At 41.1% G+C, this 18,031-nt stretch overlaps 1 protein-coding gene across 5 annotated transcripts in view; it reads right to left on the minus strand.

Annotated features, from left to right (window-relative positions):
• Window positions 1-18,031, minus strand: part of GRIK4 (glutamate ionotropic receptor kainate type subunit 4) — a 714,483-nt gene that overhangs the window by 437,836 nt on the left and 258,616 nt on the right. For all 5 annotated transcript variants that reach the window (XM_043998089.1, XM_043998087.1, XM_043998088.1 and 2 more), the window contains exon 3: window positions 8,680-8,811. In XM_043998089.1, the coding sequence (XP_043854024.1) occupies window positions 8,680-8,761 (82 nt within the window). In that variant the 5' untranslated portion in view covers window positions 8,762-8,811. The remainder of the gene's footprint in view (window positions 1-8,679; window positions 8,812-18,031) is intronic.

The raw sequence follows: 18,031 nt of genomic DNA on the forward strand, positions 1-18,031 counted from the left end.
CACCACAAACAAATTGGTAACAATAATTCAGTAAAATTCTAGGAAACACACACAAACAAGGCACAGAGGGGCTATTGGGAAGCCCGGCAGCTGGCCTACATCATCTTCCTATCCAAATACTCCTAGCCAGCAAAGCCTGGGTCCCTGTAAAAAGCCAAGGTGGAACGTATGTCTGTTTATCCAAGCTAATGAAACCTAATTTTGACCATACCCCATGTTTAGAGCTATGGGAAAGCTCTAGAATAATACTTAGGGAAATATGCTACACAAGTACATGAAATGCACACATACACATACAAATACATGTTTCTTAGTGTCTGTGGCTCAAATCTAACAGCATTTCCAATTTATATTGAATTTGGCTTTGTAGTAAAGCATATGTTTACTGAGGCAGTGGTGTCATAGAATTATGCAATGTAATAGGTGGAAAGGAAGCACTTTGGTCATCTCATCCAGCCTATACCAGAATAGAAATCCCCTCTCTACCATTATCAAGAAACAATCATCCAGACTCCTCTTGATGGATTCTATTGATAGAGAATCCACTACAAACTGAGGCAGCCCATTTCAACTTTTGACAGCTCTAAATGTTATTTTTCCTTATTCTGAGGCAAAAACTTTTTCCTTACAGCTTCTACTCATTAAATGTAATTTTGTTCTTTGGGGTAAAGCCAATTGGGTCAAATCCCTCTTCCACATGAGATCACTTAAAATACTGGAAGATAGCTATCATACCTCCCCCTCACCCCAGGTTTTTCTTATCCAGACTAAACATGCCCTTTAATTGATCCTTTCATGGCACTTCTCCAGGCTCTTAATCATTCTGCTTACCTTCCCCTGGATTCTCTTCATCTTGTCATTGTTCTTCCCAAACTAGAATTAAGTACCCAGTACTAAGCATAATATTCCAAACATGGTCTGACTATGGAAAGGTACAGGAGGGGGCAGCTAGGTGGCACAGTGGATGGACAAAGCACCAGCCCTGGATTCAGGAGGACCTGAGTTCAAATCTGACCTCAGACTCTTGACACTTGCTAGCTGTGTGACCCTAGGCAAGTCACTTAACCCTCATTGCCCAGCAAAAAAGAAAAGTACAGGAGAAGTACCACTCCTTTAATCCTGGATAATGCTTCACTTAACGCAGCTTAAGATAACATTAGCTTTGGGGGCCATCATGTCATACAATTGACTTACTTTGAGATCTTTTTATGGACATGGGCAATGCAAGAATTTGTTTTGCGTGATGATGTGAATTTATTACAAGTTTTGTCTTTTTTAATGGGAGGAGAGAGGTAGAAGAAAGAGAAAGTAGATTTTTGTTCATTGAATAAAATAATATTTTTTAAAAGACTCATACTTCCTTGCATTCCACTAAAATTCCCCGGTCCTATTTCATATTAGCTTTTGTCTAACCATGCTTCCCCACTTTGTATTTTTGCAGTTGATTTTTTGAACCCAAGTTTACAACTTTGCATTTACCTTTATTAAATTTCACATGTCCACATTTTATCATATCATTCTAGCTTACCAAGAGTCTTCTGGACCCTGACATCCAATCTATTAGCTACTTGTCAGAGACTTGCATCATCTGCAGACTTGATAAACATGACTTCATCCAAGTACTTGATTTTTAATTGAATAAAAAGGGTCAAGAATACCACAGTACCCCAAGGCCCTCCTACAGGTTCCTAGGATTCTATTAATCACCATGTTTCTAACAACAGTGATCAGGCAGGGCCCTCTATTCCTCGAATACTCAGAACCACAGAAGACACCCACCACACATTCAATAGACATGTGGCAGAAAGGTGTTAATTGTGTCCAATAAACTTGCTGATGAGAGCAGCCTCTACTAATACCTGAGGCTTCCTATAGTCAATTAATAAAAGCAGGCAGAGTCCAGGATTTGTGGTCAGCATTATTAAAAATGTCATTATCGGGGGCAGAGGATAGAGCACCGGCCTGGATTCAGGAACACCTAAGTTCAAATCTGACCTTAGACACTTAATACTTACTAGCTGTGTGACCCTGGGAAAGTCACTTAACCCCAATTGCCTTTCTAAAAAAATGGAAAAAAAGTCATTATCCTATAGACCTGCTTGTGCTGTCAAGAGGAGCAAGATAGCCAGACAATACTTATAGAAAATCAGTGTATCTCAGGAGAGTTCCCTGAGTCTCTTGTGTTATATGTATGGAACCATGTGCTCTATTCCAAAATGGTATTCATTAGGTAGAGCATATATCTAAGTGTTGGGCAGTGACGATGCAAAAGGTTATTAAGTTAACAACAGCTGAATCCTTAACACCATCTGAACCATTTGGGATGCTCTTGAGTATTATTTTGACAGATGTCAATGGACTTTTATCATCAGAAGTTTTGGGACAATGACATTCTTTGGGTCCAGTCATTCAATCATTTCCAAATCCACCCAATTGCACTATCATCCAGTCCATGTTTCTCTAGTTTGTCTACAGATATCAGGAAAGATTTTGCCAAATGTTTGGCTGAAGTTCAGATATATGAAGTCCATGAAATTGTCCTTATTTACCACTCAAGTAACCCTATCAAAAAAGGAAATGAGATTAGTATGGCATCGCTTGAATTTGATGATCTATGATCATTAATAGTGATCACCACTTCCTTTGCTAAAGTCTCATATGCTATCACTTTAATAATTGATTATACAATTTTCTAGGAGTCAAACCTAACTTTATCAGCCTCTTGTTAGAATAATTCATCTGCTTCGTCTTTATGAAAAACCAAGTCCTTTTCCTATGTATGGTCCTGAGGTACCCCGTCCTTTAAAAGCCCATTAGATATGGAGTCAGAATATGGGGATTTTAGTCTCAACTACACTGTTTCTTAACTATGGACTCTCAGGCAAGTCACTTCACCTCTCTAGAGTTTCTGTTTCCTTCTCCATCAAATAGAGATAATAATGCTTAAACTACCATCTCATAGGGTTGTAAAACTCAAATATTATGAAATCTGGAAAGCACTTTGTAAACCATAAAGTATTATATTCATGTTAGCTATTACCATTATTTATGTAGACAGTGGTTCCTTGAAGTGCAATGCTAGGGCAGCTTGTGTAACTCCTTCACCACCTCTCTTCCCCAGGGGACTGAAAGAGGCTCACCGTTCAAGCCCAGGGGTCTGAGAAGAAACCTCCTCAGCAAAAGTGATCAGAGTAATTCTTCTCCTCTTCTGGGTAAGATGTCTAGAGGCATCTTTGTTCTTCTCACCAAAAAGATGGAGATAGAGTGATCAGGAGTGCGTGAGTGAAGATTGTGGCATATGGGGCAAGCCAAACCAGCAAATGCATGGGGAAGACATCATAACTAGGAGCCATACAGAGAGAGGAGGACTGCAGATTGGACATGTGGAGGCAGCAGATGGGGCCACAAGCAATCTTATACAAAGATCTGGACCTTTACTGAAGTTGTCAGCCCCAGGACCACATACATATTAGTGTTCTCTGGATATGAGATGAATTGGCAAGGCTTGAGTCCCAAATGATGCTGATGGTTGAAGTAGAAGGATACTGTACTTGTTAGGGAATGGGATAATACTATTTTTGCTGCTTTAATACCCATTTCTTTCTTTTTCTTTTTTTTTTGTGAGGCAATTGGGTTTAAGTGACTTGCCCAGGGTCACACAGCTAGTAAGTATCAAGTGTCTGAGACTGGATTTGAACTTAGGTCTTCCTGAATCCAGAGCTGATGATCTATCCACTGTGCCACCTAGCTGTCCCTAATATTTTTTTCTTTTTTTCTTTGCTGGGCAATGAGGGTTAAGTGACTTGCCCAGGGTCACACAGCTAGTAAGTATCAAGTGTCTGAGACTGGATTTGAACTTAGGTGTTCCTGAATCCAGAGCTAATGATCTATCCACTGTGCCACCTAGCTGTCCCTAATATTTTTTTCTTTTTTTCTTTGCTGGGCAATGAAGGTTAAGTGACTTGCCCAGGGTCACACAGCTAGTAAGTGTCAAGTGTCTGAGGTCAGATTTGAACTCAGGTCCTCCTTAATCCAGGGCCGGTGCTTTATCCACTGTGTCACCTAGCTGCCCCTCAATGCCCATTTCTTTCTCAGTGAAATGCTACTCCAAGCATAATGTGCATCTAAATAGAAACAAAGAAATATCTATTAAGCACTTCATAGGAGCCAGGCATGGATAAATACCATGGATAGAAATGCAAGCAAGACAATCTCTGATCTCAAAGAGCTTACATTTTAATGGGTAAAGACGGTACGTGAAGAAAAGCCTGAGAGGGCAGAGATGGAGTTGAATGCTAACACACTAGGACATTGTGTAGCAACTACCAGAAAATGGTATAGAAGCCTGGTTCTGGTAAGAATGTGGCAAAGGCTCACCTCTCAGAGTCCAGCAGCCCAAGATCACTGTCCAAGGTTCTGAGGGGTGAGGAAAAGAAGGGAGATAAGGATGATGGCTGAAGTGTAGTTGGCATGGTGTGGAGATAGCCAGGAAGTAGCCTGAAAGTGAGGTGAGGGTGAGAGGCAAACTCAACATGTCTTGGAGTGATCCCCACTTTCTCACTCTCTCTCTCTCACCTGTCATATCCAATCAGCAGCCAAGCCTTGTCAATTCTATCTCCACATCATCTTTCACCTCTATTTCCCTCTTTCTACTGACACAGGCACCACCCTAGTTTATGCCCTCATCACATCTTACCAAAACTACTATAGACTACTATGATAACATCTTAATTGTTCTCCTTGCTTCCCCTCTCTCCCCTTTCTGACACTTCCTTCATGCAGTCACCAAAAATAACGTTTGATCAGTTTCACCATGTCACTCCCCTCCTCAAAAATCCTCAACAACCTATTGCTTCAAGGTTAATAGACTAATATCCAGTGATTCTTGCCTCCTTGCTGATCCTCAAACAAGATGCTCCATCTCCAAACTCCTAGCATTTTCAGTGGCTCTCCCCATGTCTGGATTTCTCTCCCTTCTCATCTCCACCTCCTGGTTTCTCTGGCTTCCTTCAAATCTCAGCTAAAGTTTTATCTTCTTCAAGAAACCTTTCCCAGCCTCCATTAATCCTAGTCCCTTCCCTTTGGGGCTATGTCCAATTGATCCTATATATATCTTGTTTGTACAGTTACTTGAATGTTGTCTCATTAGCCTAGGAGCTCCTTGAGAGCAGGAACCAATTTTCCCTTTCTTTGTATCCCTAGGGCTTAGAACAGAAACCTGACACAGAGTAGATACTTAATAGTTGCTTGCTTGGAACTGATGATGAGTGAGATGAGCAGAACCAGGAGAACATTGTACACAGTATCAACGACATTGTGTGTTGATCAACTGTGATAGACTTGATTCTTCTCAGCAATACAACGGTACAAGAGAGTTCAAAAGGACTCATGATGGAAAATGCTCTCCAAATCCAGAAAAAAAAAAGAACTGTTTAATGTGGATGCAGATCAAACCATACTATTTCTATTGTTTTTGTTGTTGTTTTTCTTTTTTGAGGTTTTTCCTTTTTGCTCTGATTCTTCTCTCATAAATAACTAATGAAGAAATATGTTTAATGTGATTGTACATATATAACCTATATCAGATTACTTGCTGTCTTGGGGAGGGGGGAGGGAGGGGAGGGAGGGATAAAAATTTGAAACTAGAAATTTTATAAAAACAAATGTTGAAATCTATCCCTAAATATAACTGGAAAATAATAAAATATTTATATGGAAAAAATAGTTGCTTGCTGAATGACTGACCAAATTCCACCACAGACACTTACTACCTGTGTAATCCTTAAGAAAGTCACTTCACCTCTGTCTACCTCAGTTTTCGTATATGTAAAATTGGAATAACAATAGGACCAGCGTTGTTGTGAGGACACAATGAGGTAATATTTGTAAAACACTTTAAAAACTTTAAAGTGCTTTATATGTTAGTTACTATTGCTACTATTACTACTACTACTACTACTATGATTACTACTACTACTATAATTACTACTACCACCACCATCACTACTACTACTACTACTATTACTACTCCTCTCCAAAAAGCCTGCCCCACCACCATCAGCGCGCACACACACACACACACACACACTTTTCTTTACATACTTGATATTGGTAAGGGCTTCAGGCCCTTCATTCTACTGCATCTGTGCCATGCCAGATGGCTAAATGAACTTCTCTGGCCAAAATCACTTTAAGTGATAGGGGGCTTGAAAGATAGAGGGTATTTATCAGATTCTTGGTATCCCAGGCCATCACTCACAGGGGACAGAAGTATCAGAATGAAATCAAAGGGCATATGAAGAAGACAGATCACTGAAGGGAACTGATGTATTTGTGGAAGCTTGGGGGATTTATGTGGATGACTCCATAGCCATAAATTAAATTGTCCTCCCTTACCCAAAACTATAAAATCTGGATTTGGGGGCTAAACTGAATAGATTATTTGGCCATATCTCCCACCTTGTGCCTCTTATGAATGAAAAACAACATCCACGTGCCTGGGTAATAGGCACAGTCATCTCTTTACAAACACCCATATTTTCAAGACAAGAGAAGATGAGACAAGGTGATCTGGGGGACAGTTCAGCTAGGTGGTTATTTATCTCTGGAATTTCTGGGCCTTTTCTCCAGCCCTGCTTTAACCACCATCCATTATGAGAACTGAGGGGAGGGCAGACATCCTCAAAAAACAAAGTGTGTGTGTGTGTGTGTGTGTGTGTGTGTGCGCGCGCATACGCGCGCGTGTGTGCATGGGGGTGTTAAGTATAACTTGAGAAAGAGCAGTGAGTCAGCCTCTCCCCAATCCTCTTAGCAGCCAGAGAAAGGATGATGCCATTGATTGCTATTCAGGTCCATCTGTGTGGAAGGTTACCTTCCGCTAAGCACAACCACATGTGTTTTCTTGACCTACTTCTCTTCTGTGCTGGCCCCACAATTCTACTCTGCTCCCCTCTGGGCCTGGGTAATTAGTGCCTCTCCCTCTGGAATGAGAAGTCTTTAAAAAAAAAGCTCCTGGCTCCCAAAATAGCCAAGGAGAGAGTAAAACTTGTATTCACATAGAAATCTTGTTTGTGGTGTCTTTCCTTCCCGGATTGACTCCCTGTTGCAACAGGGTACTAGATCTATTTGAAGAATAAATGCCTGGACCTAGACCCCAGGAATGTTGGCCAGATGCCACCCATGATAAGGTAGAGGTGGCTAGGGGATGGATTCTCTCTTGTAGCAGTAAAAGAAGTGCCAGTACCTCTTATTGCCTCTTTTCTGGAAGGCAAGCATCAAGGAAGTCAAGACACTTGAGCGTGGCAATTTGTAGCTGAATCTCTTTCCGCTTCATATTAGCGACAAATAGAAATTGATGGGTTACCGCTTCATCCACTCATTTAGAGGCAGGGGGAGAAAAACCTCAGAGCAAATGCTGAATAACTGTAGGCATCTTATAAATTAAGCATCTTAAGGATATGAAGCGTTTTGCATTGCTGCTAAACAGAATTAAATTAGGTTTTGAAGTTTCAGTCGAAATGAATGGAGAAGGGTGGTGGGGGGGGGAAGCTGTGGGATGATTTGATTTATTTCCTTTTTTTTTTTTTGTAAGCATGTGGAGTTATAACCAGAGGGCAGCAAGAGAATATGGAGAGTATTGGAGAGGAAGAAAACAGGTCACTTGTCCAAGTTTCCTACTCAGGGAAGCTGTCAGCACAAATTTCCAGAGAACCAATACTTCCAGGTAAGGAAGGCAGGCCCAGCCTCTTTCCACACCTGCTTCTGACACATGTTCCTTGGCATCTCTTGTGGCAGGATTAGCAGTGCTGGGCATCTCACTCTTCTGTATACCCTGGCCCCTCCTAGAGCTAGTCTGAATGATACTAGAAAGTAGAGGAGGGAGATAAGTGTGTCTGGGTAAACGTCAGTGGGTCTGCTGACCCAGATAATTATACCATACATGCTCTCAGAAATCAATTGAAGAAAACCAGGAGCTGAGACATCACCACTACCACCCCACCCACAACCACCCCCTTTCCTCGGGCAAAAACACTCTCTCCACCTTTCCCGCCAAAACCCACCAGGCATCTCTCCTACATCATTCAAATGTTTCTAGAAATGCCGCCTCTATTACAAAGCCTTCCTGGATTCATCAAAGGACAGGTAGTTTCACCCATCAATCCCAACCCCAGTTGGATTTGGAATCTTAAAAGATTACTCCCTTTCTTCTTCACATCAAACATAGTCTTTATACATCAGTGCCTTTATTGCCTAGTTTCAGAACAAACAGTTTATTCTAATCAATGCTGCTCATCATGGGACAGCCTTCATTGTAAGTTCCTTAAATGCCAAACCCTGGGATGAGCACTTCAGGGCAAAAAAGAAGAGTAGCAGTCCTTCCCTTATAGGAGCTGACAACTTAACATAGGTTTGCCCTAGATGATGAGCCCCATCAGGACAGAGCTCAGACCTATCATACTCACTCTGACAATGTCTAACACGGCACCAAAGGGCAGTGAGAGCTACTGAGCTGCTGTTCACGGGTGCCCTGGACTTACAACTGGACCTTTTTTGTCTTACATACTCTCTTGATAAAGTTCATACTGCCTCAGTTTTCTTCATACTTAGCTCTCAATGGACATCACCTTCACTTTACCCCTCTTTGTCCTTGTCCCCCAGAAAAACTTGAATAAAGCTTACCAATCCTCAGAGCATGAGGGCTGCTGGCGACTGTCATGAGCCATACCAGAAGGAGCACCAGAGGCGCCAAGACCCGGGGCATCTTCTATGAATCCTCATGGAGCCCTCCACTGGTCTGGGCATGACATAACTCTGCAAGAGAGAGGGAGAAACTGGAGTAAAGGCAGTTAGGTGGTGCAGTGTATGTAGTTCTGGACTTGAAGGCCAGGAAGACTGGAATTCAAATCTTGCTTCAGGTAATTATTAGATTTGAGATCCTGGGTGACTCATTTAAACTCTCTCTGATTCAGTTTTCTCATCTGTATAATGTGTATAATAGTAGCACATTCCTTAACAATGAGATAACACAGGCAAAGCACTTTGAAAAATTCAAATCTCTAGATTTTGGACTATTATCATTATTACTTGTTGTTGTTGATGGTGGTGTTGTTATAAACCACTACTAGGAGGATCCCACTCCACCTCAGCTCCAAGACCTAGGCTGTATAACAGAGAATGGAAAGAACTCTGGATCTGGAAAATCTGAGCTTTCCCATCATTTAATTTCATAAGGAACCTTGAATGAGTAGCTCTCCTCCTAAGTGTCTCAGTTTCCTCATCTCTAAAATGGAGGAAGGGGTTGGATTAGGCAAAGATGATCTAAAAAATACTTTTCTGATTATAAAAGTCTGTGATGCTTTAGATCAGTCTCATTCCAGGGGCATTTCTAAAGAGCAACTCACCTGCTAACCTATTCTCAGCTAAGGCCACTTGGAATCAATCTGTGCCCCAAATCAAAGCTTTTATCTTTCTGAATCCAGATAAAGATAAACAGGGCTGGTCCAAAGCAAAGTTGTGAGTTCAGGGTTTTCTTTTTTTGTCCCACATCCATAAGGTACCAAGAGCCTTTCTGGTGTTCTACCTTGGTTATGGTGCTGGTTGTTTACAATCTGGATCAATCTTCATTATACAGACATTTGTATTTAAACCCCTTATTTCTACGTCACAGGATCTCCAAAGACATGTTCCACAGTACCACAATGGAAGGGATAGAGGTAGGAATGAAGTGGAACTTTCTTGTTGTTGCTGAAATTTTATGTCCCTCATTTTACGTGAAGGAAGAATAATTTTATTTAGCTTATTAAAAGGAAGTGGAGGATAGAACATATGAAGAATCCATTGTGTGGAATTAGGGCACTAGGCTTGTCTTCTAGATACAATGGCTTCTCAGTAAAGATCTGCATCAATATAAATGAGATAACATAGGGAAAACACTTTTCAATACTTAAATTGCTAGTTTCATTATTATTATTTTTTAAATCACTACTAGGGGGCAGCTAGGTGGCACAGTGGATAAAGCACCTGCCCTGGATTCAGGAGTACCTGAGTTCAAATCCGGCCTCAGACACTTGACACTTACTAGTTGTGTGACCCTGGGCAAGTCACTTAACCCCAATTGCCCCACAAAAACCCAAACAAACAAAAAAAATCACTACTAGGAGGATCCTATTCCACCTCAGCCCTAAGTCTTAGGTAGTGTAATATGGAATGGAAAGAATATTGACGGTTATAGCAAATTTGGAGAGCATGTAACATTTTACCTGTAAGATTTATGGATAAGGGAAGAATTTATGAGCAAAACAGATACAGAGAGCATTATGGGATGTAAAATGGATAATTTTGATTATGTTAAGTTAAAGGTTTTGCAGAAATAAAACCAAATGCAGCTAAGATTAGAAGGGAAGCAAGAAACGGAGGGAACATATTTACAACAAGTTTCTCTGATAAAGGCCTAATTTCTCAAATATATAGAGAACTGAGTCAAATTTATAAGAATATGAGTCATTCCCCAATTGATAAATGACCAAAGAAGATGAACAGGAAGTTTTCATAAGAAGAAATCAAAGTTGGGGCAGCTAGATGGTGCAGTGGATAAAACACTGGCCCTGGATTCAGGAGGACTTGAGTTCAAATCCAGCCTCAGACACTTGACACTTACTAGCTGTATGACCCTGGGCAAGTCACTTAACCCTCATTGCCCTGGAAAAAAAATTAGAAATCAAAGCTATCTATTGTTATATGAAGGAATTATCTAAATCACTATTAATTAGAGAAGTATAAATTAAAACAACTCTGCAGTACCACCTCATACCTATCAGGTTGGCTAATATGACAAAAAAAGAAAATGACAAATATTGGAGAGGATGTGGAAAAATTGGGACACTAATACATTGTTGGTAGAGTTGTGAACTGATCCAACCATTCTGGAGAGCAATTTAGAACTATATCCAAAGGGCTATAAAACTATGCATATCCTTTGATCCAGAAACACCACTACTAGCTCTATAATGAGATCAAAGAAAAAGAAAAAGTACATAAATGTACAAAAATATTTCTAGCAGCACTTTTTGTGGTGTCAAAGAATTGGAAATTGAGGATATGTCCATCAATTGGGGAATAGTTAAACAAATTGTAGTATATGATTGTTATGGAACATTATTATACTATAAAAAATGATGATCAGGATGCTTTCACAAAAACCTGGGCAGACTTACATGAACTGATACAAAGTGAAATGAGCAGAACCAGGAAAACATTATACACATTAACAGCAATATTGTACTGTGAATCATTTAGCTATTCTCAACAATACAATGATACAAAACGAATCCAAAGGACTTATGATGAAACATTCTATCCACTCCTAGAAAAAGAACTTATGGCTTACTAATGCAGATTGAAGCATATTTTTAATTTTTGGGGGGTGGGGCAATGGGGGTTAAGTGACTTTCCCAAGGTCACACAGCTAGTAAGTGTCAAGTGTCTGAGGCTGGATTTGAACTCAGGTACTCCTGAATCCAGGGCCAGTGCTTTATCCACTGCGCCACCTAGCTGCCCCTGAAGCATACTTTTTTTTTTCCATTTTACACTATTGCTGTTATTTTGTATACAGTGCATTTCACTCTGCTTCAGTTCATGTAGGTCTTTCCAGGTTTTTCTAATAGTATCCTGTTCATCATAACCTAAATAATGTACCTTAAACTTGACAAAGAATTTTCTTCATATTAGCCCAGCGAAGTCATCATAACTATTTCCCTCCATCTTATTCCCTTCCCATGATATTTACTCTATTTTCTATCTTCTTTTAAACTATTCCTCCTCAAAAGTATTTTACTTCTGACTATCCCCTCCCCTACTCTGCACTCCCTTTTTTTTCACCCTTCCTTCCTTATCCTCTTCCCCTCATACTTTCCTATAAGGTTAAATAGATCACTCCTCCCAACTGGGTGTGAATGTTATTCCCTCCATGAGCCAACTCTGATGAGTTTAAGGTCTTTGAGCTAATTCTATGTTCCAAATTTTCTTCCTCCCTCTCTCCTCAACCCTCCCTATGAAATCAAGCAATTCAATATTTCATACTTGTGCCGTTATGCAGAACATCTTCACCTTCCTTGAAATTATTTTGCTTTTTACTACTCTCTCCCAGAATCTGCCCTTCCCACCTTCCCCTCTTCCCCCACCCCCTTAACTCCATTCCCTCCCTCAGGGCAAAATATATTACTATACCCACTTGAGTATGTATGTTAGTCCTTCTTTGAGTCAATTCTGATGATATTAAGGTTCAATCACTCCCCAATTCCTTCCCCCTCTTCCTCTCCCCTCCATAAGCTTTTTTCTTGTTTCCTTCATGTGAACAACCTCTCCCCAGACCATCTCTCCCCTTCCCCCTCCCCCAGTCTATTTCTCCTACACCTCAATCCTATTTTAAGGATGTCATTATGGGTTAGTTAGGTGGCACAGTGGACAATGCACAAGCCCTGGACCCAGGAGGCCCCAAGCCCAAATCCAGCCCCATACATAAGACACCCCACAAAGAACAAAACATAACATCCCTTCGTATTCAGTTCAGACCTGTGTCCTCTGTATTATCTTCCCATATAGGAATGTTAACAGTTTGATCTTTTAATATCCCTCATGAAGTCTTTTTCCTGTTTATCTTTTTATGCTTCTCCAGGGTCTTATATTTGAAAGTCAAATTTTCTATTCAGTTCAAGTCTTTTCATAACAAATGCCTGAAAGTCTTCTTTCTCCTTGAAGTTCCATGTTTGCCTCTGAAAGATGATGCTTAGTTTTGCTGGGTATGTGATTTTTGGCTTGTGTCCTCTCTTGTGCAGCTCCAGCAGTAAGTGACGGCTATCTTCCTGACAAATTTCAGCATTAGGAGAGGCCAAAAGTAAGTCATCTACATATTGTACTAGTGTGGAGCCCTTAAAGGTAATAGAGGCCAGATCCTGCTGTAAAATTTGGGAAAATAATGTGGGACTGTCTACAAATCCCTGTGGGAGTCTAGTCCAGGTCCACTGTCTATTTTTCCAGGTAAAAGCAAATAAATATTGGAAGTCCTCATGTACTGGTATGGAGAAAAAGGCAGAGCAAAGGTCTACCACTGTGAAACATGTAGATTCATAGGGAATTGAGGAAATTATCATAGCCGGATTTGCGACTATAGAATGTCTAGGAATAACATAATTATTAATCGCTCTAAGATCTTGCACAAAGCGATAAACAGGTTTACCATCTGGCCCAGGCTTGGGTTTTTTAACTGGCAAAATGGGAGTATTGCATGGAGAGTGATGACATGGAATAATAATACCCTGGCTTTTCAAAGCCTCAATTATAGGGGTGATCCCTTCTATTGCTTCCCTAGACAATGGATACTGTGGAATGGAGGGGGGTGGTCCCCCCTTAACTTTAAAGGTAACAGGCATGGCAGACTTAAGGAGCCCCACCTCATTAGGGGATGAGGCCCATAAAGACTCAGGAATGTCAGAGGGGATTTTGGATACCTCCCCTGCTGTTCCTTGAGCTTCTGTAAGTAAAATTGGTAATAAATGAACAGTATCCTCTGGCAATTGTAAGGAGACAGCCCCATCTGGAGCACAAGATATGGTTGCTCTAAGCTTGCAAAGGAGATCACGACCTAATAAATTTACAGGGGCATCAGGCATGAGTAAAAATGAATGTTCCACTGTTAAGGGCCCCATAGATACCATGCGAGGATTCAATTTTGCCACTCTCTGGCTCTTTCCTGAGACTCCCACTACATTCAAAAATCCTACAGGTCTACACCCAGCATCTGGTTTGCTTACTAATACTGATTTAGAGGCTCCTGTGTCTAGCAGACAATCATAATAAGTCTCCCCCACTTTTAAGGTGACATGTGGTTCATTACTCTGGGGAGGTGAATGGACTGGCACAAGTGCATTCAAAAAATCTGGATCTGGGAATATATGGCTTTCATTATCTATGTTCCATTCCTCCCCAAGACACCATCATTCCTGTGTCCTCTTCTGAGGGGGGTCTTGGTTACCATTATTCTGGTACTGCCTTTCTGTATTCCTCCAAAAAGATCTATTTCTATTTTGATTTCGCCTGTAATTAGAATTAGAATTTCTTCTCCAAGTCCTACATTCTCTCAATTCATGCCCCTCCTTACGACAGTAACAACACACCTTAGTGTCCTTGTTCCGGTGTCCACATGGCTGACTAGGAATCGCTGGTGCCAGAATGCTCTGTTTAGGGTGATCTGGATCTTCCTCACGTGAGTCAAAGACATAATTTGCAAGTTCCTTAATTCTATCTACTGAGAGATTTCTCCAGTCTGGACATTGTTTCAGAAAGTATCTGCGTATTTCTGGCAGTGAATTATAAACAAATGTGTTGAGAATGATACAGGAATCTCTTAAATCTACTGGATCCAATCTGGTGTACTGTCTAGCGGCCTCACAAAGTCTATCATAAAATCTGTTTGGTCTTTCATTAGCCTCCTGAGGTAGGCTTAAAAATTTCTGCCAGTTTTCCGGTTTTCTAGAGCAAGATTCCATTCCCTTCAGAAGTGTTTCTCTAGCATCTTTTAATCTTTGGAAATCCCTATCATCATTATAATTCCACTCTGGATCCTTTAGAGGCCATTCCACATCGGCCTTACCTTTCGCAACAAGGGCATTTCCTGCTGAGATAATATCTGTAATCTCAGTTGGGGACAGTAAAGTTTCCAAAAGGCAAGTAACATCAGCCCAACTGGGTTGATATGCATTAAATATAGTCCTTAACTGTGAAATTACAGTGTTTGGATTTTTCTCAAAACTAGGGATGATTGATTTCCATGCGCTCAAGTCACTTGGTCTAAAGGGGCTATATTTTCTGACTTGAATTGGCACTCCCTTCTTACTATGTTCTATAGCTTCCTGCAGAGGGAGTAGTTTCTGCTGATCTGATTCTGAACTTGGATCATCTCTAGTAGAAACAGCCATTTTGAGGTCTCTCTCCATATGTGAGAGTTTCCCCCACATCATAACAATGATAATAACAAAAACAATGATAATAACAAAAACAAAAAAAAAACAACAAAAAAAAATAAAATCCTTAGTCGTATGAACTATGGATGTGGTATTAAAAGGTATTTCAATTGCAGGCATAAAATTTCTACTTATATTAAACGTATTTTCCCAAAGATTCTCACGTATACTATTATACAAAAAACTTTTTGCTGCCTGAATGAGGAAAAAACCAATAATGTTATGAAGGACCATTGAATAAACTATTCCTCTAAGTCGGGATGTTATGCTGTCCCAATACATTCCGATGAGAAAAATCAAAGGGATGGTAGAATATTCGAGCATCTTGCCCTTTAAACTGGGCTGGCTTTTCTGTTTAAAGCAAGACTTTTAGAGGCTTAAAGTCTTTAAGGGAGATTAGACAAAGGGAAAGTCCGTGGGGGGGGGGGGGGTATTTGGAAAATCCACCGAATTAGCCGGCTTATGGCCAAAAGAGGGAGGGTGGGAGGGTCCTTAAGGTCCCTTCGGGGTCGCCAAACTGTGAGATTTAAAATTGGATATTAGATCATAAATCTCCCCTACTTAACCCTTCCCTTAATTCATCTCCCAGACTAGTAAATGGAAGAAGCTTCTGGTTTTCTAGATAGAGCCTTTATTGTATATAAGGTGTTGTTGATTAGAAGGATAGGAAAACAGAAATACAGTACAAATCGTCTTAAATCTAGGCTGTCTATATTCCTTATAAAAACTCACCAAACCGATTTAGGCCACCTTTGGAGTGAGTCAGACCGTCTGTGCCGCGCCGCCCGGAGTCCCGCCAAGCCGGCAAAAAAGGCTACTCCCGTTCTCTCCACCCCGGAAGTCAAAAAAAACCCGGCAGGCAGTCTGACATGCGCAGTAGGCGCACTGTACCTGGCAGGCAGTCTGACATGCGCAGCAGGCGGACTGTACCCGGCAGGCAGTCTGACATGCGCAGCAGGCAGACTGTTCATCTCCTCCCCAAAAGGGTGGTCCTTGAAAAACTGGCGTCTTTCACTTATCCTAACCGACTGTTAAAAACTTTCATATTTTACCACAGGCTGTAGTCCCAGTTCCTTTGCCCTCTGGAATATCATATTCCATGCCCTCCGGTCCTTTAATGTAGAAGCTGCTAGATCTTGCTTTATCCTTATTGGAGCTCCACAGTATTTAAATTCCTTTTTTCTAGCTGCTTGCAATATTTTCTCCTTGACCTGGTAGTTCTGGAATTTGGCTATAATATTCCTGGAGGTTTTCCTTTTGGGATCTCTTTCAGGAGGTGATCAGTGGATTCTTTCAATTTCTATTTTAGCTTCTGCTTCTAGAATATCAGGGAAATTTTCCCTCACAATCTCTTGGAGGATGGTGTCTAAACTCTTGTTTTGGTCATGGTTTTCAGGTAGTCCAATGATTTTCAAATTATCTCTCCTAGATTTATTTTCTAGGTCAGCTGTTTTTCCAAGGAGATATTTCACATTGCCCTCTATTTTTTCATTCAATTGGATTTGCTTTACTGTGTCTTGGTTTCTCAAAATGTCACTAGTTTCCATTTGTTCAATCCTAATTCTTAGGCAATTATTTTCAGCAGACAGTTTTTTAATCTCCTTTTCCATTTGGCTTTTCAAACTGTTGACTTTTTTCTCATGACTCTCCTGCATTGCTCTCATTTCTCTTTCCATTCCTTCCTCTCTTTCTCTACATCTTCGTTCTATCTCTCCTACTTTCTCTTCAAAGTCCCTTTTGAGAGCTTCCATGGCCTGAGACCAGTTCATATTTTTCTTGGAAGCTTTGGATGTTGGAGTTTTGACCCTATTATTATCTTCTTCTTCTGAGGATGTATTGTGGTCTACCTTTCCCCCAAAGAAGTTTTCAATGGTCTTCTGCTTTCTCTGCTTACTCATGCTGGCTTACTGTTTCTTGGCTTTTTACTCCTAAAAGTGTAGCGCTGCTTCCCGGACACATCGTTCATGCTACAGCGTGGCCCAGGGGGTGATCGGGCTTGTTCTCAGCCTGCCTGGCTTGTGAGTAATCACAGCCGCTTTCTCTTTGACCCGGAAACAGAAGTCTGATTGAGCTCTGATTCTCTATGGTCGGAAGCTTGGCGTGCTTTTACCCCTCCCCCACTGGGCCACCACCACTCGATTCAGCCCACTGGTTCAGACCCAGGGCGCTTTGCCCCAACTCCAGTAGATACTGCCTCTACTTCACCCCGGCCTACCTCCGAACCCCCTCACCAGTCCATGATCGGAGCCTCAGAAGCTGCTGATGCTGAAGACTCTGACATGTGCTGGAAGCACTGTCCCTGGCTGGGTCCGGACTGCGCGCTGAGCTGTTCAGCCTGATCAGTAGGTGATCAGAATTGCCCTCTTTTGCGGAGAAACAGTCTCACTCTGTTCTTATGTGCATTAGGCTGTTCTGGATTTTGATTTTTACTGCATTATTTGGGCGTGAATGGACGGGTTTATCTGGAGCTTGTGGGAGTCACGGCCTCTCCTCCGCCATCTTGGCTCCACCCCCTGAAGCATACTTTTAAAAAACTTTCTTTATTCTTGGCTTTTTGTCCAGGTTTTCTTTTCCAACATGGCTAATATGGAAATTGTTTTGCATGGCTACACATGTATAATCTATATCAAACTGCTCATCTTCTTAAGGAGGGAAGAGGGTAACATAGGGAGGGAAAGAATTTATAACTCAAAATTTTTTAAAAAGGAATGTTGAAAATCGTTTGCATGTAATTGAGAAAAAGAAAATTAAAATTAAAGGAAGAAAACAAAAGAAAGAAAGAATATTGACAACATGAAGAAACTCTAGGGAAGGGTATCCCCATGGGTAAGAATGCTGATCTTGGGGAGTTCCATGGATAGCACCCGTTAAACTTGCATATGCTTGTTCTTAGAACATCCCAATGACAGCTCAGACCCTGGATTTTGCCAATCATCCAGTCTTCCATCTCCTAAGTTTCAATTTCCCTCTCCTAGTGTCACACAACCCCCATTTCATTTTTCAACCCTGTACAC

This window comes from Dromiciops gliroides, chromosome 3, assembly GCF_019393635.1.
Source record: "Dromiciops gliroides isolate mDroGli1 chromosome 3, mDroGli1.pri, whole genome shotgun sequence".
NCBI lineage: Eukaryota > Metazoa > Chordata > Mammalia > Microbiotheria > Microbiotheriidae > Dromiciops > Dromiciops gliroides.